The 26,402-nt window shown below is 36.5% G+C and overlaps 2 protein-coding genes across 2 annotated transcripts in view; both read right to left on the bottom strand.

Moving 5' to 3' along the window:
* LOC311080145 (basement membrane-specific heparan sulfate proteoglycan core protein-like) overlaps positions 1 to 26,402 on the bottom strand; it is a 176,373-nt gene that overhangs the window by 37,450 nt on the left and 112,521 nt on the right. The window contains exon 11 of the mRNA XM_084109916.1: positions 25,171 to 25,506. Within this exon, the coding sequence (XP_083966042.1) occupies positions 25,171 to 25,506 (336 nt within the window). The remainder of the gene's footprint in view (positions 1 to 25,170; positions 25,507 to 26,402) is intronic.
* Positions 516 to 24,791, bottom strand: LOC311078916 (low affinity immunoglobulin gamma Fc region receptor II-like; the record flags this gene model as incomplete). Its single annotated transcript, XM_084107969.1, has 5 exons — positions 516 to 3,239; positions 3,481 to 3,579; positions 6,836 to 7,093; positions 23,791 to 24,081; positions 24,767 to 24,791. 5 exons carry the CDS (start codon positions 24,789 to 24,791, stop codon positions 3,184 to 3,186), a joined length of 729 nt encoding a protein of 242 aa, XP_083964095.1. The 3' UTR covers positions 516 to 3,183.

Genomic DNA, 26,402 nt, shown 5'->3' with positions numbered 1-26,402 from the left:
ACATATAGTGTCCCCATCACTACACTGGGGCGTTAGGGACCCATATAGACCCCAGGATGAGCAGCGCCCCCTACTGGCCTCACTAACACTTCTCCAGCAGAAGCCTGGTTTACCCAGGAGTCTCCCATCCAGGAACTGACCAGACTCAACCCTGCTGAGCTTCAGTGGGAAACCAGTCTTGGGCTACAGGGTGATACGGCTGCTGGCCTCAAATCTCAAATCTGAGAGCTTTCTGACCCCACATAGACAGCAATACAACAACCACTTTCAAGGCCCAGAAAGGTAGTAAAGACATTGTTAAAATAGTCCATGTGACTTCAGTGGTTCAACCTTAATGTTATGAAGCGACGAGAATAGCGTCTATAAACACAGTGCAGCGCTTCCGGGTTCAATGTTCGACGGGTTCTGGAATGACATGATGGTGATTTCATTTTTTTCATTTTTGGGATGAACCAACCATTTAAAGAGCATTGATGTTACATTAAACAAAACCAATGGGCAACTACAGTCCTCAAGATCCACTTTCCTGCAGAGTTTAGCTCAAACCCTATAATGAAAAACACCAGAACAAACTCAAGATCTTCAGGATCACTAGAAATATACAGGCATTTGAGTTTGATCAGGGTTCTAACAATTGTTCAAAAGAGCAAATCCAAATAAGTTAAAATCCACACTTGTTTATTTAGTAATTTGTTTATACAGAACATTTGATACAGAATAAAACTGGCATGTTTACTAATTACTGAGACGAGTGATCTAGAACAAGCAACATGATATCATTGTAAGCTATTGGAAGAACATACACAACAACACACACACACAACATTTTTATTTACAGTTTATGGTTAAGACAACAATGGTTTTCACAGGTTTATGAACACAAAAATGTTATAACAAAATCAATACATTGGGGAATGCCTGAATTTTAATATTATTTTATATGAGTTCCTGAATTTTATTTATGATATAGGTAAGCAATAAGTAAAGAGCAAGAGTGCCGTTTTTCCTGGAAAACCATATTGCAAGTGTGATATTGTTATAGAACGGTTAAATAAACAAGTTAATATTATGTAACTTACATTATAGACACATATTGTCTGTTTTTTTGCTAAATGAAAATAGTTTTAAACAAAGCCACATGAGAACCGTTGCTCGTCTGAGCAACACGTAATGAAATAATCTCTTAGATTTGCACGATTAATCGCTTGAAACCGCATTTGATTTGGCAAAGGCTGCGATTATTTTATGCACAGTTTGTCAGTGCAGAACAGCTGATCGGTAGTAAATGTAGTAAATGCTGCTCCATCTGAACACTAGAGGGCGTCTCACACACACACACACACACCTGAACACTAGAGGGCGTCTCACACACACACACACACACACACACACCTGAACACTAGAGGGCGTCTCACACACATGGCAAATATGAAGTAGTAATACAATAACACACATCATTCCAGGAAATCCCTATCGGGCATCATACTGTCTGTTCAATAAACAGAAGATTGAAATGCTTTGATTGATTGAACATGACTAATAAACTGTCACGGTTGAGGAATTCATTGACGCTCCCTTGCACTGTGTGTGTGTGTGTGTTTTGTGAATGAATGTGTGTGTGTGTGGGCGTGGTCGCTGATTGTCCTCCGGGAGATCAGCGACAGGTGTTGTGCATTACCACTGCTTATTTATACTCACCTCATGCGTCTTGTGTTTGTCAGATCGTTGTTTTGTGGATGTTGCCTGTTGTGTTTCCGTTTCTTCGGCTCCTCGTGTCTCCGGCTTTGTATTCGTCTGTGTCTTCGTCTGGAAGTTCGTCGTTGCAGTTTGTCTTCACTCTTCACCAACACTGGGTTCATCACTTCACGTCTGACCATCGGATCGAGTTGTCCACGCAAGCCTGCGCTGCCTTGCCTTCATCAGAGATTACCATCGCACTGAGAAGGATCTTGTGATCTACACACCTCCCTTGAGTACTGCATCGGCGATCTTCCAACTCTACTGAGAACATTGTCAGCTTCCTTTTTCACTCTGAGACTGGTGCTTTATATTCTAATAAAGACCTGTTTTACTTGCTATTGTCCCCTCTATTCTTTCGTAACATAAACACACGACTGCCTTATTCTGTGTAAGAATCACATCATCTCACAGAAGGATGAGCTCAACTGTCCTTATGAAGTGAGTTTGGAGTAAAAGCATGTTATTAAATGTTGTCTTTTGTTGGACAAGAGGTTCATAAATGCTTCTCATGTTGGAAAAGATGTTTGACGCGTGTTGCTTTTTCAAATGCGCGTTATAAGTGACTCAAACTCACAGTGTCTACAGAGCCGTACATCAATGACAAGGTGCGCATAAAAAAATAATTGCAGCCTTTGCGATTTCCTAATCGCGATTAATCGTGCAGCCCTAATTTGAATGAGGTTCAATGACTCACTCATTGACAGTGATTTGCCGCCGCCTACTGGAGGATTTCCACTGCACTCTGGAGAACAAGGGTACGTTTACATGACAACGATGTGCTAAAAACAGAAACGTTTTTTTTTTTTCTTTGTACAGATGACAACGTTATCAAAAATATCCCTGTTCACACGGATTCCGTAAAAAACGACTAATAATGCTGTATTACGCATGACAAGTAGTTGGCGATGCAACTTTGTAAATGAAGACAACGGGACTGCGCATACACACATTATTTTACTATAGTTCACTCGAGCTGAGCGCACAGGCCTATAGACACAAATTACATAATCTATCATGTTTTTGTCCGATTTCCATTCTAAGGATGTTAATCTTGATAATCATTACTTTGTCTTCTGGGTAAATTTCACCTTCACAAAGCCAGAAACATTCACTATAATCCCAATCTTAGAATGTTCTCCTCTGATATAAAGTCAATTTTACTTCCTTTAAGAAAATGCCAAAACCTCTGAACACAAGGGCTTCGAAAACATATATCATCCTTGAGTCTGTTGTAAGGAACCTTTCATTTAAAAAAGCCTATAGACTAAACACGCAATAGCCTACGCATGTGCATGATGTCACTGTTTTCACAAATTCACATTTTTTGTATTTACACAGAGATGATAATGGTCTCGTTTTCAAAACACGTGAAACACGTTTTTAAAAGTTTGCGTTTTCAAAAAAAAGTATTTCGTCAGGCTCGTTTATTGCAGCTCATTAATATCAGGTTGGAGTTTCTTCCTCTCTTACGATGAACTGACTTTGGTCTTCAGTTGAAACTGTGAAATACACACATAAAACATTTTCAGCATTTAAACGGACATGTCTTATGTTTTTTTTTTTCCACTGCAGTTATTGCTTTCATGAATGTCCATTATCTGTTTAAAATATAGATTTATATAATATAAAAGACAGGCAGTGAAGGCAGATCTGTCAGTGAGAGGAGAGAGAGAGAGTTGTGTGTGTGTGTGTGTCTGTGTGTGTGTGTATGTGTGTGTGTGTGTCAGACAGTAGTTGTACCTCTCGCTCTGTAACATTTGTAAAGCAGCACGACTGTCGCTAGCAGATACGGAGAAACAGCCAGAAGAGAACTGAGGATTTTGAGGACAGAAATCTGACCTGAAAAACAGAAACACAAGCACATTATTCTGCAACAAAGTTTGTGAGTGAATATAAAACAAAAATATTTTTCCTCCTGTCTCATCTTATTCCACCACCATTTCCCTTTCAGAGCTCTGTATTAAAGGAATAGTTCATTTAAAAATTCATAATCTGCCGAAATTTACTGACATTCATTTTGAATTTCTTTCTTGTGTGGAACAAAAAATAGATTTCTAAATTTAAGTATATCTGATTGTGCTAAAGTGAAACTATTGCAAGTATATTTTAGGTACACTTTAAATATCTTGCATTTAAAGACTGATATTTTACAGAGATCATACTATCCTTACTATAATAATAGATATTTTGAAGGATTTTTTTCAGTTACATTGTATGGACAAAAACACACATACATTTTTCCAAATAACTTATTTTATGTTCCACAGAAGAATAAAGTTATACATGTTTGGATGATATGAGGGTGAGTAAATAAATAAAAAACAAAAATAATTAATAATTAATGAAAAGTTGCGGGATGTTGTTTATAAGGTGTTGATTTCACTAAATCTCAGTATTGTCACGATCACCAGCTGGAGTGCCCTTGATAAACACCAGAGGACACTCAATCCCAGACCAGTGCCACTCTGTCATGGACTTCATTACCCATAATCCTTTGCCCAAACTCATCAGCACTCATTGTTTTCAGCTGTGTCTCATTAACCTTGTTAGCTCACCCTTTATAAGCCTGATGGTCAATTCAGTCATTCATCGCTAAGTGTTGCATGTGTCTTAACTGCATTTCTAAAACTTTGTTTCCTGGATTTCCTGATTCTCTGCTTGTTCAGTTGGATTTCTCTGTTCGCCTCAGCCCTTAACTCGGTTATTGTTTGTAGTGATGGCAAAATGAGGCTTCATTTTGCTTCAAAATGAGCTACTGTAATAATGTTTATTACAGTATAGCAGTGGCAAGGTACACAAAGCACCTTGGGTTCACCGGCGTCAGAATGAACCCAGAACATCCAAATCTTAAAACTTCTATCCTGTTACAGTTTACAACTCTTAATGTAAATGAAGTTGCTCCTGTTGTGACAGCTGTGGTCTGTATGTTAATGAAGTTGAGACACCCCATTGTCTGAGAAGGTTCTCTGTGTCCCACACCCAGTCCCATTCTACAACTGACTACCATTTGCTCAGGATGTGATCAACCCAAATGGTCAAGAAACAATATAACTTGACTGCCGTAATCTCTATGATAATTAAGCCATTTTGGGGATGAGCTCATTCTAAAATATATTCAGGAGTGGAATCTGGGTCGAGGCAGACTACAATTTCTTACAGTGGTGAGATGAAGCCTCATGGAACATTGAAGCTTTTCAGCCCAGTGCTTCACTAAAGGGTTCATTTCTCGAGGCTTCATTTGCTCACACCACCTGGTGGTCAAAGAGTGTAAAACAAGCAGATCCATTACAGGTGACCTGATGTGATCTGTGATCAAGGCCGGACTTACCATTGAGCTTGACTGGTCTCTACCTTTACACGTTAATGTTTGTTTGATTTGTGCAGTTACATGTCAGTCAGAAATTATTAGCTGCTTTTCCACTGTCGAGCCAGTACGAGCGAGGGCTATAAACCGGGGCTAATATTTTCCGACTGCGGTCTTAGAGGCCATAATTAAACTGCATAAACTGGTATTTTTAATAATTTTACATATAAGAAGGATACACTAATTGAATCGCGTCTGCTCTGATTAATTTGTGATCACGTGGCTACTTTTAATTCTCATGTTCATGCCTCATTTTCTTTTCAGAGGATGACAGTTTCTATTCATGTTCCACTAAATAATGCGATCTGAAGAGTTTTGAGCGCTCTCTCCCGTCTCATTGCCATTACGTCTCATTGTCGTTTTTGCTCCATCAAAAGCCACTTTTCCACCGACTGGCCAAACCATCGTCTTTGCTGAACCGTTATATTCGGTGCTGATCCGGCCCAGCCACTACAGAAAACGTTGTGTATTTTGTGCTACTCCATAATGATGTTCTAGTTGAGGTCATTTGTAGGAGAGTTTGTCAGCCTCAGTTTAAGTCCTGCCCTGTCTGTGATACACTGTATTTTGCGCCAGTTAAGGCTTAGAAATAATTTAAAAATATATATTCCCACATAGACTAATCTATTTATATGAATACAATGTGTATTTTATGATGGTATATAATGATTGTATTACATAACTGTGTAATAAATGTTGTAAGAGCCAATTTAATATGTTTTCAATTTGTATTATTATTATTCTCATCTTATTTCTGTTTTATGTGTAGTGCTGTATTATTCAAGAATTTACTTGAAGTTATCCTGTACTGCATTTACTCAAAGTTGTCCTTGTATATTTTACTTTAAGTTAGCTTTAAAGCCACTCCTCTTTATATGTATTCATACAAGTATATGCTGTTTTATAAGGGAAAACAGCATATGCCCATATAAGGGATTGAAGAGAGGAAGGAGAAGCAGTTATCTCACCGTCTGGCTGTCAAATATGAGGAAATTGTCTAAATCGGAATCTAAGGAAGATATTATATGGATTCAAAACATGTAAGATTCCACAGGAATTGGAGACATTACATACTTGAGCGCTGTTTGGAAGAATTGGCCTAAAGAATTTCAAAGATGTTTCATGTTTTTGCCTTTTTGTGTTTGTGAAAATGTGCAACACTTTAACGGACTGGCCGTGTATTTTTGACACAAAAGACACTTCAACTCCTAATAGAAGCAAGAAAAAGGTGGCTTATTCTTGTTTCTATAAATGTATTGGCTTGAACAAAAAAGGGGTTTCCAAATGTGTGTGAATCAATTATTTGCTCATAATACGCAGAAGGGGCAATATTACTATTATGAAAGTGTCTGGGTTTAAACCATGAGTTTATATATCTGTCAAAATATTGTGCCAAGATTGGAACCGCTTCCTGAACCATCATCAATGACATCATTGGTCTAAAGCGACACAAGCCTCGATACGAGCTTCACTTCCGGGATTTCTCGACACACACTCCGAAGCCTCGGCACAGAACGTAACATCACTAATAAATACTGTGTTTGGATCCTCAACCTTCGTGTCTCCGACCAGTATATTTTGCATGTGATTTGTTGGTTATGCTTTCGTTTATGTGAAACAATAAACACTGATGTCAATAACTGATTTTGCTCCAGCAGAAATATGAGCCAGAGACTATAATATATAATAGTATATAATAATGGTGTGGCGTTTCTCATTAAATCATCTCACCGTTAAAGACTTCTCTGACTGAGATCCAGCTGTGGAGTGACTGTCCTCTCTCTGTTTTACAGTAGTAGAAACCCTCATGTGACTTTGAGACAGTAGTGATGCTCATCTCTCCTGTCGTCTGATTCTGGATCAGTGATCCGTCTTTATAGAAATCAGCGCTGAGGATCGAGGAGTTTGTAGATCGATGTAAACAGTGTAGAGTCAGAGTCTCTCCCTCAATCACAGGATCAACAGAACTCTCCAGAATCACCTCACCGTCTACAATCACAAGAAATGTGTGTTTAATTCTGTATATAATAAGAATACAGCAAAACAAATCATTAGAAATATACTGATATTATGAATTGTACTTTATACCTCTCAAGCTTTCTTATGCTAGTGTAGTTTTACCAAATCTAATGAAAAAACACAACTATTTTATAAGAAACTGATTGTTTTGTTTAAACTGTTTTGTTGTTGAAAAAAGTAAGCATGGTAGGAGCATAAATTCTTATTTGTCATTTCTTATTGGTTATTCACGGTCACATAGGCACAGCGGATCACTTCTGCTGTCTTTATTATCTCCTATGGTGGACTGTTTGAGAGTGTTGGAAGAGGCGAGTAGCGGAGCAAACTTTCTGTTGACCGTATTGCATCGGTTTGAATGCCGTATCAAGCTTTATATAGTTTATCAAAATAAAATTGAAAGCAAGCTAAGTTCATCAGTCTTTATGATGGAAATGACGACTGACTGCAAACGAGTCGCAAAGGATTATTCCTCTATAGCCTCTATGTGTCTTTTGGATGCCGCTAATCAAGGTCCACCTTTAAACCCAACCATCAGTGGGGCACAAAAACATTATACTAATGAGATTGTACAAATTCATACACAATAGTCAACGATTTGCCAATTTAAAATAGTTAAACATTTCCATGAGAGTTTGTTGGTTGTGTACCAGATTTTTAACCAATGGCATAAAAACACGTCCATTTTGCAGTTTAATCTGCCAATTTATATGGTAAGAACTGTCTGATAAATGTGAAAAGTGACCAGTCACATTTTGCTTTGTTTGTATGTGGCATTTAAAGCTTCAGTTGGTAACTTTTGTAAAAAAAATATTTTTTACATATTTGTTAAAACTGTGATTATTTCCTGACAGTAGAATATGAGACAGATAATCTGTGAAAAAATTAAGCTCCTCAGGCTCCTCCCAGTGGTCCTATTGCCATTTGCAGAAATACACCGCTCCCGGTAAGAAACAACCAATCAGAGCCAGGAGGAGTGTCTTAGCAGTGTCAATCATGCTTGTGTACGCGCTGATCACACCGTCGTTCAAAATCAAGATTGCCGGTGTGCCGCGCAGCTGTGTTAATGGCGGACAACTAAACAACTAAAACTGCCAATTTCTCGAGTGGCACCTGCTCATACAACAAAGACAGGTAACGTTAAACAGAAAAAGACCGATGACGATAAACAAGCGCGTCGGAGCCCATTGACTCAGTGTCAAAACTCTAGCCTCATAACATACAGATAAAATGTCACGCACTGTGCAAAGCAACAATTGAAACCTGCTAATTCACTGGCTTGTCATGTTGCTGAAATAATTTATAACTTATAGAAAGAGTGCAACGTTATGAAGTTACATTACATGTATTGCAAAATACGTAATGATTTGAGGACCAAGTTTGTAGTCAAAGTATGGGCAGGCCATAGTCAATGTAAAGCATATTGTTGATGTTTCGTCCCTACCAGTGAATGTGCGATAACTGTTTATCCGCCGTCATCAGTGGCCCTGCATGTTTACTAGCCTGCGCGTTCATGGCAGGCTCCGTTGTGGGGGAGGAGTTGTGGAGGGAGGAGCTGTGGAGGGAGGAGCTGTGGAGGGAGGAGCTGTGGGGGAGGAGCTGTGGAGGGAGGAGCTGTGGGGGAGGAGCTGTGGAGGGAGGGCTGTAGCGCAGCAGAGAGCGAGGGGGAGTGACCTGTAAGTTGTGCTTGTTCAAATTTTCACGCTAAGTCAACGTTTTCTAAAAGTTCCCTACTGTAGCTTTAAGAGCAGGTTCATGAAACATCACAATAAATGAAGTTCCAAAACGGAGCCTAAACATTCAGACCTGTCAATCATCATTATGAGCGAATATCAGCAGCGACAATTCTCACGCCATCCCTCCTCCTCCATTTATCTTATTCTTCCTCTGTGCTGTACTGTCATAGAGGGTTTAGTCCGAGCCTCCTTTGAGGACAGCAAGCCAAGTTTGTTTACCATTAACTATATTAAAGGAGAACTCCGGTCAATTTTAACATTGAGCTCATTTTTTTGTACATTTGGAGTGCTGTCAATACAGAGAACAACGACAAAAATCGGTGTTGCCTACACCGTGTTATCCTCTTTTTAAAATTTGCACCCTGTTGACTTCAATAGGGCAAGTTTTAAGCCTCTTAACATCCTTGATGTGTCATTACAAGTGCACAGCCAATGTGAGTGATTCCTTCAGCGTGAACACGGGTCAATCTGACTGCAGTAGATGTGAAAGATATCAATAAAAGTGATGTTATTTCAGCCAGCGCTCATACCTGTATTTACATCCTGTTTTCGGTCGAAGTCCATAATAATCGATTGTATGAGCGCTGGCTGAAATAACATCACTTTTATTGATATCTTTCACATCTACTGCAGTCAGATTCACCGTGTTCACTCTGAAGGAATCACTCACATGACCTGTGCACTTGTAATGACACATCAATGATTATGACTATTCAAACTTAAATAGTTGTAATTCAAGAATGATTAGGAATATAGACTTATGACTGCTCTTGTTTTAAAGAAGACATTTGGAAGATTATTGTAGAAGTGAAAATTATGAAAGTGAAACAGAAAAAAATGTTATAGAAGTTTGAGTTTATGAAAATGTATAATGTAAAAAATATAATTATTTATATAAAATATATATTTTTACAAAACATGTTTTACTTTAAAACTGCAAGAAAATCAAAGCCAAGTTGTGTTACAGATTTTAGCTAAAAATAAAATAAAATCAAAAATCAAAAAATGAGCTTTCAGTGAGATTTAGTTTGGGCGCAGTACCAAACCTTTTCACTAGATGACAGCCAAGCTCTGTAAATGACCATATAAGGATGCCTCCATTTCCATATACGTTTAGAGTGATCTGATCCATATATTTCCATAATTATCATAAAATTTATGAAGTAGACATCTATTGATAAGTAGTATGGGCGGTTTAGCAGTATTTGATTTGAATTCAACCTCTAATAAATGCATAAAAAAACACGTATGTGCGTTACAGCTCACGCCGCATCACAAATCAATAATCCATCATTTGTTTCTTTATATTTAAAACCTTTTCAGACCTTTTTTCCTCATAAAATTTAATTGGTTTTGTCTTTTGAACTGTTGACATGAAAACCAACATGCATATCAATCATGTGATCAGATATGGTACTGCATGTGTAATATAATATTGCAGATATATTTACTCGTGCAACTTTGTGACATACTATCACGTGCACTAGTACCTAAATAATAAGCACTAGGTAAAGAATAAGTACTAGGCAAGGCAGGTTTATTTATAAAGCACATTTCATACACTATGGCAATTCAAAGTGCTTTACATAGAGAGGAATAAAAATAATCACAAAATAAAAGCAGGGGAAATTAAAACAGTTATAAAAGGAATTAAAAGAGATAAATTATATAGTTACAAAATGAATTAGAGTAAAATTAATTAAAATAGTAAATAAACTTCTCATCTGGCAAAACACCGGTGTATTTTATTTTGACTCTGAGGTTTCCCCATGACGGTCAGTATTCTTCTGTGGGGTTTCATATACCGTGGATTATCTGAGCACAGGAGATTAGTAATCTGTACCAATCCAGACCAGTAATCTGAACTAATCCAGACCAGTAATCTGAACTAATCCAGACCAGTAATCTGAACTAATCCAGACCAGTAATCTGAACTAATCCAGACCAGTAATCTGTACCAATCCAGACCAGTAATCTGAACTAATCCAGACCAGTAATCTGAACTAATCCAGACCAGTAATCTGAACTAATCCAGACCAGTAATCTGTACCAATCCAGACCAGTAATCTGAACTAATCCAGACCAGTAATCTGAACTAATCCAGACCAGTAATCTGTACCAATCCAGACCAGTAATCTGAACTAATCCAGACCAGTAATCTGAACTAGTCACCACAGTGTTCCCTTGACCGTCATGAGTCAATCCCTCTCAAACTCCACCACAGAATGAGCACTTGCTCACACTAGTAGCTCAAGAATAAGCACTAGTACTAAATGTAATCTAATACAGCGGTTCTCAACCTTCTGCAACTCATGGCCCATTAATGACTGAATAAAAACATTCCGAGGATCACCTTTCCAAATATGATAGTATGAACACAGAATTCAGAAAGTGCAATGATATTCTCTGCTGTTAATCTGTTATGCCACTGTAACAGACTCAAGTCAGCTATAGATGAAAACTGGCCTTATATAAAACACACTTGTCAGGTTTACTCAGTAACAATAACAGGCTAACACACCTGTAACAACAGGTCAGACACACAAGAGGGGAACACTCTCTCTATTCATTAGCAGAAATGTTCAACAAAGTTCATTCACCCCAATTTACATACTGTAAGTATAATTTATCAAATACAATTAGCGATATTAACATGTTTAAAAGAATATTCTTTTGGCTTCCCAACACAGCCCGGGTGTTTTGAGTTCAAATGTCTCTGCAGCTTTGATGGTTTTAGCGCCTCATTTGACAACATTTCTCCACATTCAACACACTTCAGCTTAAGGGGATTGCACACCGGATTATGGAAAGCCAAGAGGGCCAAAAACACGTGAATTTTAACACGACCACAACACGTATTTAAAAAAACGCGTGAAATACACAGTAAAAATCAGTTTGAACGGGTCAGTGTCATTGGCTGCTGAAGACTTGGGTCTAACCATTTCTGTGAGCTTAGGGGGGTGTACCGTTCATAGACTGGGCTACCACCGTTTACATGCTATAGATCAGCTTATTCAGCCTATTTATTTTGTCTTTTTTTTTTTTTTTTTTTGTATAGCCTATAGAAATAATATATTTAAATTGCTGTTTTATGAAAATTTAGATAAAAATAAAATGGCCTTGTTTTTCTCCACTCAGGCCTTTTTGTATATAAACACATTAGTGGACATTCTAGCTTTAACATCAACACATTAACATTTGTGTGTGGAAATCAGTTACAGTCGAGGAAGGCAATCAATGCAGGTTTAAGATACAGATCATTGTTATCAATATCTGTCTTTGGAAAACGTGAGCTTTTGTTCTGCTTACATTTACAGCTGTCGCAAGCAGGCGGTGCTTATTGAAACCTTTTTGTTCAGAGATTGATCACTCATCAGACAAACAGTAATTAGGTACACAGGTGATATCAATTTAAATGAATTTAAAAGACTTAAAGTATTTTAATATGTTATTTAAGACTTTATATATAAGTATTTAAGACTTACAGGATTAGAATTAGAGCTTGTTGGTCAGGACAGGTATAACAGGTGTATTTCACACATATTAAACGTGTATTTAACGCACTGATTTGTCATGCGCAAACAACACGTATTTAACGCATATTTCACGTGTATTTAACGCATTAAAAATTAAAATATTGCTCGCCATAAACTGATAAACCATAAACTTTTGTAATATATATATATTAGTCTCAGTACCTGCCCTTATAAAGCCTAATGTAGCCTATTCAGCGTCATCTTTTCTCACCACACACTTAAAAGCTTTTGCTTGCACTCCCACATCTGCTTTTCAGAACACGATCCATATTACAGTAAAGTAATGTTACTGCATCTGATCGAACAAACGGTCAATCTGACGTTGTGACGTGATTGGTGTTGCGATATTTAAACATAAATTAGCTTTTAGATAATGCATCTTGACTTAACTTGAGTGTTTTGGATCATATAAATACATAAGAACAATCAGATAATTAGAAAATAACAAGATTTATCAATTAAAAAAATAAAATAAAAAATTATTTGGGGGTAGTCTACCACTGCCTACACGGCCCACCAGATGGCGCTCCGAGGCCCACGGCCCACCGGTTGAGAATCACTGGCCTAATCAATACTAATATCTAAAAAATATGTAAAAATAATCAGTAGTTTTGGTGAGTATAATGCTTATTTTTGTCCCCGTTTTTTTTTCAGTGCTGAATAAGATTTTCTTCTTAATTTATTTATTTATTTATTTTTATTTATTTATTGTAACGTCTGAAGAACGACAGAACAACTGAACACAAACGCACCAGCCGAACTCACTCGCTCGTTTCTCTACCCGGCCTTCTCCGAACTCACCGCATTAACCCTATAACTGCCGGTGCAAAATAAAACCGCAATTTCACAATTATAGAGTCGGAGCGCTACACTATTAAAAACGTATTAAGAGGTGGATTAATTCAGCTGGGACACCACTGAAGGTTAGGTGTGAAATGCACCACCCGCTACTGGTATTAATATATCGCCAAATGGTCAATGCATATATTGCAGTGTATTGAAAAATATAGCCATCTTGGAAAATCTTGGGAAATCCTAACCCCGCCCACCTTCTGGCCAATCCATATATGGGTAAAAGGGCGGGCTTTGTGTGAGACTGGAACGACATCATTTTCGCGTGAAGAAAGCAACATAAACAACAATGGATGACATACAGCAGATCTTGTTCTTGCTTCTCGGCATGTTTGTCACAAGAAGCCAAGCGCCGACATTAGGCGTTTCTCGATAGAAGTTTGGACTTAATTGCCAAGTCCAGCTCAGGAGAATGACTCCCGAGGACGAGTCCGGTTATTCTGCAAATGCAACAGTGTGCGTCACTCAGCTCGCTCTGCTACTCCAGTTACCTCTGTATGTATATTTTAGGCAACAATAAAACAAAATATGTCATAAAACACCACACTGCCTCTTTTCGTTTTCATTTAAAGAAATCTTAAACATTATAGCCACACAAATGTGGTTCAGGCAACGCGATTATATTCACTGCATAACGTTAGCCTATTTATAACAAAACGAAATAAACACAACCCTGCCTCTTTTCGTTTAAATATAATATAAATATATTTAACATTTTAATATGGTCCAGGCAATATGTGCATTTGTACTAAACAACAGATGTTGCAGTAAACAACATTACAGATCATCTTCGTTGTATTAAAATTTAAAATGACAGAACTCAACCCAGTCTCTTTTTGTTAAATTTCAGTTTTATCAATATTAGCTATTATAAAAGTATAAGTAAAAGATACAAGAAGCTATACAAATAAAGCAAACAATTCAGTCAAACATACAAAGTCAGCGCTCTAGTCTAACCATACAACGGTAAAGTTAAATAGCTTATAAAGTTATGAAACTTCCCCTCAGCCAAAACGATTGGCCAGGGAACAAATTATAGATTCACAAGACCAAAAATCGCCCATTAGATATAGACAAGACGAATTATATCTCATGTTTAACCACTACAGAGACGCCAGAGTCAGCGGCAAACCTCAGAACGACTAGCCGAGGAAAGGCTGTTCCAGGCGGGGAACATGAACGCCGAGCGCCCGGTCATCGCTGGATCTCACAACTGGATAAAATTATCATAAATCTTTATAAATAAACCACAGATTTGAGCTTTAAACAACTACATTCTCGCCTGAAAAACTCTTAAAACTACATTTCATGATACAGAAACAGTAGTATTATATTTCAACTGTATATTAAAAATGGCGCTTCTTATGTTGTCATTCTCCTTAGCTCGTTATCAGCTGTCAATCAAGCTGTCAATCAAAGCTAACCATGCCCTTATTTGTCATACATTTTATATCTAAATACGATCTAAACTAACGAAAAAATCACCCCCTCACAGTTGTCAGGCACTCGGAACCTGTCGAAAAATACAATAAAAGTCCATGGGACCAACCTGTAAAAACATGAATTTATGCTGTGAAAATGGACATTTTAACATGGGGTCTATGGACATTTGCTCCCTTTTGGGACCTCGCCCTAGCGGATTTTCAATGTATTGCAGTTTTTCGCACTTCCAGGTAGGCTTCATTTTTCAGATTAGAATGTTGCCCCTTGATATGGACATGTATTATGTAATATATTGCATTATATTTTGCAGTATATTCCCATATATTTTTGTTCCGGAAGAGGATAATCTGAAGGGCAGCAGCTCATGAATGAACTGAACATGTCTGGAGGATAGGGGTGAGCGAGGCACAAACTAACGCAGAGCTAGTTGTAACACACACGGTTTAAAACTCACACATGCCAGCATGATGAAACTTAGAGCCCGTACACACGGAGACGCGTTCAGCTGTATAGCCTACGTAAATCATACGCATCCGGCGTTTTGGGAGCCTGAAACCGCTATATTTTTAAACCGGGTCCCAGAGTGGATAAATTTGAAACCGACACACTTGCGTTTTCGTGTGTACAGCCAATCCGTGTATTCTGTGAAACAATGATGTCATCACCCCACGTGTTCGTGTTGCAATGGTGCTGAGCCTCTTATTTCTTTATGTACTATTCACTTGAATGTATTTTTGTTTTATTTCTTTATTTTATTTCTTTATATTTTATTTCTCATGCTATGATGCTTGTCTGTTGTCTGATTAAGACATTTCATATTTTGTACCAGGCCATTTATGGTTGTTTATATTGTTCAATAAAGTTATTAGTAAAAATAAATAAATGAATAAATAAAATAGAGAAGAAACTACTGAGCCTATTATTATTGTATACAGCGCTCAAGTTTTACACACATGCTCCGAGTCTTCTCCGTTTTTAGTGTATCTCTGTGGCAGAATTACAGCGCCACACACTGGTCTGGCATGTGAACTACAGCGTTTTGAGTCGGTTTCAGTGGTTTCGTGCGTACACAATATAAAAATATTTCTTTAGAGGACGTTGTGTTTATGGTATTTTTTTTTTTTAGAACGAGGGAAAAAAGATTGGATCGGGAAACTCTGGTTTGGTGTGGATGTGGCCTAAGTGTATTTGGGTGGTTGACATATTTAGCTAAAAAAATCTCAAATGTAAGTCATGGAACTCATTGGTTTATATTCTACCAACTCTTATATTTCCAAATATATATGTGGTCTTGTAGATTTTGTCCTGAAATGTACATTTATTTACTAGTTTACTGTCTTAGGGACTAAAAATGTCATATGGTGTGACATGAATGTTATTGTGTATTAAATTAAAAAGGGGTATAATGTGATAATGTAAGTCAATTTATCCTGATTCTTTATCATTATTTTATAAAAGTATAGCATTTCTTATGTGCAAATATGTTACATTTTGCATTATTTTACTTTATCAACACTCATAGAAAGACGTTTACTTGTAATATTTCAATATACTTCAAATTAATTTGGGAATACCTTGTTATAAAAGTACCAAAATGCTTGTAACCTTTGCTGGCACTATTCCCCATCTGTCACATTGATGATTTTATGATTAATAACCAAAAAGCCTTCATTTCTTTAAAAATTCTGAATGTCGCACCAAATGACATGGTGTCACGCCATATGATGTCACACCACACAACAATCTGTATGCAAAAATCTGTATTAGCTGCATTTAACAAACAACCAAACTTAGTTTGACAAGTGAATCATTGCTTCAGTTACAGCAAAAATCACAAAATTGTTTAAAACAGTGAGTTCTACTCAAAGTAGCAAAGAATCATGTTCATAACATTTGATGTTGCACTTTTTATTTTAATCTGCTGAATATTAATTACATGAATTCTAATAATCTTTAGTAAATCATTGAACATTTTATTTTTATTTAATGCATAAATTCGTTTCAAAATGAGGATGACCCATACAAAAATGTAATATATGGCCATATATGTACTTATATTTTAAATAGTATGACATATATCTATACATATATTTGACTTATCTGAGAACACAATATATGCCTGCAACATATATGAACATTTATGTGTCCAAACATGTGAAGAAAATATTTGAGTTCATCCATATATGATACCATATATCTGCATATATTACAGTATAGTATTGGTTTCTCCCATATATGGACAACATTAAGTATAAATATGTGACATACATATTTGTTTTCCACATATTTAATAAATTTATGTAAACTATGCATTTTTAAAGCTGTGGCATATGGTTATGGTACTTTGTGGATGTATTTGTCAAAAATGACAAAGAAAACACTGCATTATTGTATTAAAAAATTTGGTATTCACACAATACAGACACAAAATCTCCAACTATAGGCATTTAATTACAAGGCATTCAGATATAAGATTTGTATCCCTAATATAAGTGAAAGTATGTACTATGGAAATAAGTACATGCATGTATACATATATGCGTCTTACATATATTTCACATTTATGTGCATATACGGGAAAATATATGGCACTTACATGAAAACGGCCATTTTTGCTATATTTTGAAATATATGTTTCATGTATGTCTATGTGTATTACATATATGAATTTTGCATATATTCTCATATAGGCAGCAGACATACATGGGCACTGACATTATATGTAATTTACATAATTTATGTAAATTACATATAATGTCAGTGCCCATGTACGTCTCAAATGTTTCCCTTTATTTATTTATTTATTTTTTCAATTTGAGGTAGATTTCAGTAGATGGCGAGATAATGCGAATACAGAAAGAACAAGGAAATGATACATCATCAGCTTGCTGTTCGGTCATTGTTTTACTCCCCATATATTACATTTCTGTATGATGTATCATTTCCTTGTTCTTTCTGTATTCGCATTATCTCGCCATCTACTGAAATCTACCTCAAACTGAAAAAATAAATAAATAAATAAATAAATAAATAAAGGGAAACATTTGAGTGACAAAATGCTGTAGTTTAACATAGATTCAGCTTGAAAATGGGATAGTAGGGATTCATCGTTGGTGTAAATAGATATTAAATGTGTAAATAATATAGTATCAAAATGTAGCCTGGCTAACGTCAGACCTCTTTCTCAATGAGACGTGGTCTGGGAACCACATGTTCATTTTCTCGTATTTGAGGCGTGGTTTACGAATGCCCAGAGCCGTTTATTGGGCGCTACGAATGTCTATCAAATGTGCCTGCACGTAGCTCATAGCCAATCGTTTCAACTATACCAGATGACGTATGTAGAGGAGCGACAGAAATTCGACGAGGAAGAAGACGAAATAAACTTGCGTTCTAAACTACTTAGAACACTATCTAAGGCTTCATTGAAAGGTAACTTCGCGTCTGATGCCATGTTGGATCCATAGATATAAACAAACTGCTTCAGTGTGTCGCATAGACGTCGTCATCGTCTTGCTGCTCCCTCCCCGTTCTGTGATTGGTTCCCTTTTTGAGGGGAAAATCTGGTCCATGGTGTCCAGGCTGCCTAGCAGCGTGAATAAAATCGTGCTGCGCTCAAGGCAGCATGGGGAAACCCAGGCTAATCAAAATGTGTTAAAAGGACGAAATATTCAATAAACTTAACTATTAGTTATAAAATATGTATCTAAGAGCATTATTTATGTATTTAAATGCAGTTCATATCATATAGTGTGACAAAATAATCATATGGTGTGACAAGAAAACCCTGTCACACCTTATGATTTTGTGTCACACCATATGAGGTTTCATGTACTTAGCATGACATTAAGCAATGTGCTTTTATGCTAACATGCTAAAACCATGCTAACTACAATATGACAATATAGTTTTAAAGGTAATATTGACTGAAAAGTAATTTCATTTGGGCATTTTCGTGTTAAATGTGTCACACCAAAAGACAGCGCAAAAGGGAACTGAAGCAGGAGTGCCGGATATACTTGATTTTTTTGAAAACATGAAGGGAGAAAACTCACATTGTAACTTTCAGTGTCCTTCTGAGGTGCTGTTCTTCCTCCTGAAAGAAGGAGGACCCCCACTCCCCAAAGGTCTCCAAACAATTGCCCATTAAAAAAAGCAATATGGCGTCACACCTAATGATATCCATTTTCGGGACAAAATGTGTTAGTTAAGGGTGGCTTCAAAATATTATGCCTGAACTTTTAGTCAAGCAGACTCACAAGTAGACATCTGGGATATCAATATATGATTGAATAAACAGAAAATGAATTCATTTTCTTGGGTTTTATTCAAAATCAAAATTTGTGAAATGTGCTTGGGACAGTCACGCCATATGAGCTTATTCTGGTTTGGCTGAAAATTGTGAAAAAATGGAAGATTAAACCCATGAATGCTCTGTATGTCCATATAAAACAGCACTTTCTGAACAATATCACCACAGTTTTTGATATATTTTTCTATAATTTACTTAACATTGACACATTGGACCAAAAAAGGCCATGTCATGTCAACCACCCACTTACTAGTTGTCATATCAACAATATAGTGAAAAATCTTTGGATGATATCACTGAACATTTATTTAACCATAGTGTATAAAAGGCTCTGACATTTCTGGGTGCCTACCACTTTAAGACTCTTCTTCTGTGGTTACGGTAGAGGAAGTGTGTGTGTTGGTTATAGTGTGTTGGGAAACGTGTTCAAGTTCAGCAGCATAGTTTAGCCTGCGTACCTGTGTTGTGTAGCTTCTTTAGTCCCTTCTGAGTGATTCACCTTCCAATATTCATGTGTTGAGTTAATGACGAAAAGTAAGTGACTGTCACTTTGTTGTGTTTGTGTTTCTATATTGTAGAATTACCGTGCATTAACATGTGCCCAGCGTGATGAGTGAGATTTATAGTGATAGAACAATGTTTATGCTGTAAAACACTGTAGGAAATAATAAGTTAACTGGTGTGAGCCTTCTGATGTCTAAGTTACGTAGTAACGTTTATAACATTGAGTTAAGAAGAGTTAATATCGTGCGGACGCTGTTTGTGCAGTAGCCTTGTCTGGCCAGAGGATGTCGCCATTGCTCCTTCTGTAAACCCCTTTAATACAGTTTCATGTGAACTGGTCAGTGAGATAGGAGAAGCTCCTTATATTTCTCCAAAGAGTAATATCCTCGTTTATGTAATTGTAGATTATGTTTAAAGGGGCATAGCAGTGTTTATTGAGATATTTATGTTTGATGATCCTGATTTGTATTACGTGTGTGGATTTATTATTTACGTTGCATAGTAATTTAAGTACTGTAACTGTTTAAATGACAGTACCTAATGGTGATTTATTTGTTTTTTATCAGACTATAATGACAATACTGGAATTGAAACTACAAGCTTTTCACAGATTTCTGAACAATACGAATTCAAATATTAAACTGGATCTTTGCTACAGTAAAGAAAGCATAAACTTCTTAGATCTTTTTATTTATAAAGACAATCAAGGTACCTTACATACATCTTTATATAGAAAACCAACAGACAGAAATACAATCCTCCATGCAAAAAGTTTCCACCCTAAGAGGCTAAAAGAGAATATTCCATTAGGACAGTTCCAACGAGTGCGACGGATTTGTGACCAGGAAAATGACTTTAAAACTAGATCAGAGGACATGGCGGCACGTTTCCAGGCAAGGGGATACAAAAACGATATCATTCAGACAGCTTATACAAAAGCTAGAAGTCGGGACAGACCAACTCTATTACAAAAAAGAAGTGGTCCCACACTGAAAAATGACAGAGTGGTTTTTGCGACAGCATATAGCACAGAGGCAGAAAGAATTAAACAGATAGTTAAGAACAATTGGAGTATCATTCAGAGTGATACAACACTAAGGGAGGTTTTCAAGGAACCACCTTTAATCAGTTTCAGGAGATGTCCAACTTTACAAGACAAATTAGTCCATACTCATCTTCAACCAAATGACCAACAAACTTGGTTGAAAACTAAACCAAAGGGGTCCTATAAATGTCATCACTGTAATCACTGTACTAATGTTGTCCAGACCAAAACCTTTAAAGACTGTATCTCTCAGAAAGAGTACACTATCAATCATTTTATAAACTGCAAAACCACATTTGTTATTTACAAGTTGGAATGCACAGAATGTAAAGTCTTTTACATTGGTAGAACAAAAAGACACTTTCAGGATAGATTGGCAGAACACAAATATGCTATTCGTATGAGTAATCTCAACTATCCTATGGCCAAGCATTTTCTGCAGCATAATAGTAACCCATCAACTTTACAAGCCTATGGAATTGATCATATCCCCATTTCGATAAGAAAAGGAGATAGACAGCGCCAACTCAATCAAAGGGAGGCTTTCTGGATTTTTAAATTACAGGCCACTAAATATCCGGGTTTAAATGATGAGCTAGATTTAATGGTTTTTCTGTAAAGCCTTTTGTAGATTTGACATTATTTACTTTCACCAATGTTTATGTGTTTTTTTTTCGTTTTTTTTTCTAAATGCTATTATGGTGACATGTTGTATTAGACATCCATGTTTGTAGTTTTTGTAGTTTTGTTTCTAGTGGGAGGAGTTGATCATTGGGGTTTTTCCACTATAAAGACACTTGTAACCCTTTACAGCTGTTTGATTCCCTGACGAAGGCCAGTGTGCTGAAACGCGTTGGAGTCATTTTAAAAGTCTTTTTTGACTATGCCATAAAATAAAGGCATTTTTAATATTCCAGGAGAGTGCCTTGGAGTTTTTCTTTTGTTTAAAATGACAATACTGGATATTGGAATGTTCTGATGAGTATTGCTGGAGCTCAATACAGTTAAAAGAAGAAATTACATCTGCTCGTCTTTATTCCTGTGTCCTGACGATACACCATCCTGTTTACCAGGGCTGCCAACTCTCACGCATTGAGCGTGAGACTCACGCAATTGACACTTTTCACACGCTCTCACGCCACACATCCATTTTCTCACGCACAGAAAAATTGCGGAGCAAAGAGGTACTTTTAATATTAAACTAATTCTCAGCTCTTAGATTCCGTCAATTTTATTACGAAATTCAGACAAAAATACGTTTGGCGCTTGTAAATGTGACGTGACAGATCGCTGAGCGCCTCAGTTCAAGTGCACGTGAACCGATCATCTGTTACTTTTTTATTTAAAGATGCAGTACAACTTACCGAAAGTATACATAATATCGACCAATTAGTGTTTTTCAACCACGGAAAGAGGTCAGTATAACAGCAGGAGAACAATTATGTCACATAACGTTACATTTACCTCAAGAAAGCCATTTAATGACCATAGAATGTTAATTGAATAGAAAAAATAGCTAGAGAGGAGATTTTGCTGAGCACTATATTACATATTTATTATATTTTTACTTATGTCATTAAATAATTGTTATTATAACAAAAACTGCATTATATTTAATTTAATTTTTTATTTTTAACCTTTAAAAATACCAGCAGATTGGGCCCTCTATGTGTACAGCATTAGATGAGATTATTTTTTTAAATAAAAATTAAAATAAACATGTATCCAAATTATTCAATATTGAATCAAAATCGGAATCAAATCACAAGAATGGAATTGAAATCTTAAAATTCTTGTCAAGCAATAAGAATGGAATTGAAATCTTGAAATTTTTGTCAAGCAATAATAAAAACTGTATCCTACCAGTCATAAACATTGTAACATGTTGCATAAAATTCTATTTAGTTACCAAATGTTTTGAAAATCACAATTACACTTATTGTGATGCAATATTTGTTTTTACATCTTTTTTTGTTTATTTAAAATTATATATTATTTTAATCTCCAATCTATTGGATCTAACCAGCAGAAGCCACTAGCAGGGTTTGAATCCAGTTGTACAGGCGGGGCATGTTGTCACACTGCGTTACAATGAGCCTCTATTAGAACTATGATATTCTATTCTACACTTTTATCAATTCTAGTGAGAAATCATGAGAAAAAGGTGAATAAAGACTGAGCGTCAATGTTCAGAAATTATTCATTATTATTATATTTTGAACTATGCTTGATAGTTGCTGTGTGGTGTTTGTTGTAAATCAAAAAAATATATATTTATTTTTAATTATTAAATGCCATTATTTTATATGAAAAAGTTAGTAATTATATATATTTTTTTTTGGACAAAATATTTTAGTTTGTCTTGTATATTTTTTAATTAGATCACATTTTAAGGTGTCATGTGGTCATGTTACAACGTATGGGGTAAATCAAGAAAAAAAAAGAAAAGTATACACTGTATTAATCAAACAAAACCACATAATAGACATGTGTGAAATTAATGTGGGAAAAAATAAATACTCTGAACCCCGAGTGAATTTACACAAACTGAGAAAGTCAAAAAGTATTAGGCTGTTCCCCGCTCTCTTGGGCTGCGTTCTAGTCCACAATTGTCATGCCCTTCACTCGCTAACTTCCCTCCGTCTCGTTCACTCGGATGTACGTCATTGATTTGCCCTCTACTGGCGGAAACTGCAATGGGCTGAACTTGAACGTCCTAAGCCCTTGATCACTTGGAATCAGCTGTGGAGTTTATTTATTATTTTTCCCTTTAAGAATTTGTTTAATGCAGCATCCAAATGTTTATATGGTGTTTGGGTTGTTTTCAATTTAAAAAATTAGAATTAATATATCATAGAGTTGTCTGTTGTGGTGGTGATTAGACGTGATATGATATGAAGTAGACTCGCTCCCACGGTCAAAATCGAGGGAACGAGGGTCTGTCCATATAAACTTCCCTCGTCCACTTCACGAAGTGGAACACACTTCAAAATGGCGGCAAGGATTCCCCAGAGGAGAAGTGCTTAGGGAAGTTTGCAAGTGCGTGTCTAAAAATGGACTGGAACGCAGCACCGATAATGAACTCTGAGAAGATCTGAGATCATAATCAGCCTGTCACTGTATATAGAGATGATTACAAACTCTTAACTAACATAATCTGACGGAGTGTGAGACAAAGTAAACTCTTTTCTACTCAATGTCTTCAGGTTAAAGTGATGTGATGAAATGATGAACACACTCACCTGATACTGTCAGTGTAACTCCATCACTGATCTCTGAGTACTGTTGGGTTTCAGTCAGAGTTCCTCTACATCTGTACAGACCAGCATGAGACGAATCCACAGATGTGATTATATAGATCTGGTCTTGTCCTGTGCTGTAATAGATCTGGTCTGTTCTTCTGCTGTTATCTTGATCTTTATACCAGCTGTACCTCCAGACTCCTGTCTCCTGTATGACACATGTGAGAGTGACTCTCTCTCCTCTGAACACACGAACATCAGGCTTCACCTTCACTACAGGTTTGGGTCTCTCTGTGAAATGAGCAAACACACACTTTGAAGCTTTTAAAACTCAAAATTAGATTTCACTGAAAAAAAATCTACAAAGGCCAGACATAAAAAAATAAACTTATTCAGCCATATAATCTTTGCAAGCACAGACTGTCTTTAGTTCATACAATCTTTCTTTTTTAATTTATTGAAACCATCAAAAACAATATAATTCTTGTTCACAGTAATATACTTAATAGTTTAATCAGTAATAAAAAAACTTTAAAGATTAAAAGATAAGTTTAAAATAATAATGATTGCACATATGCTCTAAGAATGTAAATTGCTTTATTGAAAGGAGAAGAACGACTCTCTGCTTCTTAGCGTCTGTTTTCATGGATCTGTGTCTCGTGTCGAAGCTGCGTCCTCTTGACGTCACATTTATCGGCCGCATACGTCATAAAGAACGTCTTATTTCAGGACAGTCTCCATTATAAAACTGAGCGTTATTGCTAGTTAAGTGTAAATTGTTGTAGTTTCCTCATGGGAATGTAATGGTCAGTTTACTGAGATGAAGAGCCTCATGACGTTTGCGGCAGATAAATGTGACCTCCGGAGGATTCAGCCTTCGAAATGAGACACAGCCGGTGACTCCAGGATTTGATGATCTGTGAGATTGAGAATGTGTGTGTGTTGTTCACCATGAGCTCTGAGTGACTGAACTTACTCACAGCGGCCTTTCTGGAGCCCATAACCACGAGTGAGAAAGGTCTATATTAACACCAGTATTGGTGTCGGCCCGATACTGCGCTCTCATATTCATACTCATAAAAATGCTCCGATACCAACAACCGATACTAATGCAGTGTGTGTACAGTGTGTAGAGTGTGTACAGTGTTTGTGTCCAGACAAAGAAACTGACAACAGAGAGTATAATGGAGATACAAAAGCTGGTTAAAAAAGAAAAAAAGATAGAAAGTCATCTGAACTAATCAGTGGAATATTAAACTATAGTCACACCTATATTGCTGTTACGAGACGCACAAGCTTGTCGAGCGCATCCCTTTTTCACAGACATCAGTGGAAAGTTTGTAGTGAAAGTTTTTATGAGGACAATGATGTTCAACTCACCCTTCACAGAGAGAGAAACAGCAGAGCTTGATGTTGATGAGTTTGGTCTTCCATCTCTCTGTCCTTTACACCCGTACTGACCCTGATCAGACTCAGTAGCTCCTCTGATAGTGAGAGTGTCTGTGTTTACAGTGTAACGATCATCAGACGTCTGTAATATTACACTGTCTTTATACCACTCATATCTCCAGGGATCTGACCAGTAATTTGGACTATATGTCTGGTAAATTCTCCTGATCCAGTTCCTGTAAGTCTCTATCACACACTTCAGATTGACTGTTTCTCCAGTGAATACAGGACTGGCTGGTGTCACAGTCACTGTAGATGTGGGTAAACCTGAGAAGAAAGACAAATATGTCAATATTTTATGTCAACTAAATAGTTTAATTCAAATTCTTCTGAGAACTTTTAGAGCTTAAAGATTCTCTATAAACTATTTCCACTAGTAAATGCAGTGATTATTAAACCTGTTTCTTTGTGTTTTGAGTGATTTCTGTCGAACATCTGTAGTTTATCTTCCTCTGTTAAACTCAGTAAATGATCCTGTATTTCTGCTGTGAAATAACTGGACAGTCTGAACTTTCTGTCTCTGTTTCTGGTCACAGTGTTCAGAGTTTTGACAGTGACAGTCTTTTATTTTTCTACTGGAGAACATCAGTGATCAGAGATGACTGTAAACTGTCAGTAAACAGAGGCTGTGTGTTTTATTTCTAAACTGTGTCTCTGGACAGGATGATGGACACTAAAATACTCTTCTTAGTCATGATTTCTGTCATATAGAGTAATTGGACTTATTTTATGACACATTTATGGTGCTTTTGTGTCCTTTTTGAACTCTGAAAGTTCACCATCTCATTATTATAGCGATCAGCACATTATAAATATATATTAGAAAAATCTAAAGAAGAAAAATATACAGATTTGGAACGACATGAGGGAGATTAAAGTATGACAGTATTATTACTTTCAGGTGAGATAATGAAAGTTGATCAACATCATCAAACATTAGAATTAAGATTAATTTCATCCAACACTCAAAGTTTCAACATTCATAATCAGAGACAGAACGACGACAGGATCATCTGAAAATCAAAGCAAAGCTGCATTTGTATAAAAACTTCAGTAAGTGCACAGAAAGATATTTAAGGAAATATGAAAAAAAATATTTTTAAATTAAAGTGTATAACGGCCAATAACACAGCACTTCTTTTTAGCTGTTTCTCAGGTCTGTG

The sequence above is a fragment of the Abramis brama genome (genome assembly GCF_963993115.1).
Source record: "Abramis brama genome assembly, chromosome: 3".
NCBI classification, from domain to species: Eukaryota; Metazoa; Chordata; class Actinopteri; order Cypriniformes; family Leuciscidae; genus Abramis; species Abramis brama.
This window is presented reverse-complemented; position numbering and strand designations above follow the sequence as displayed.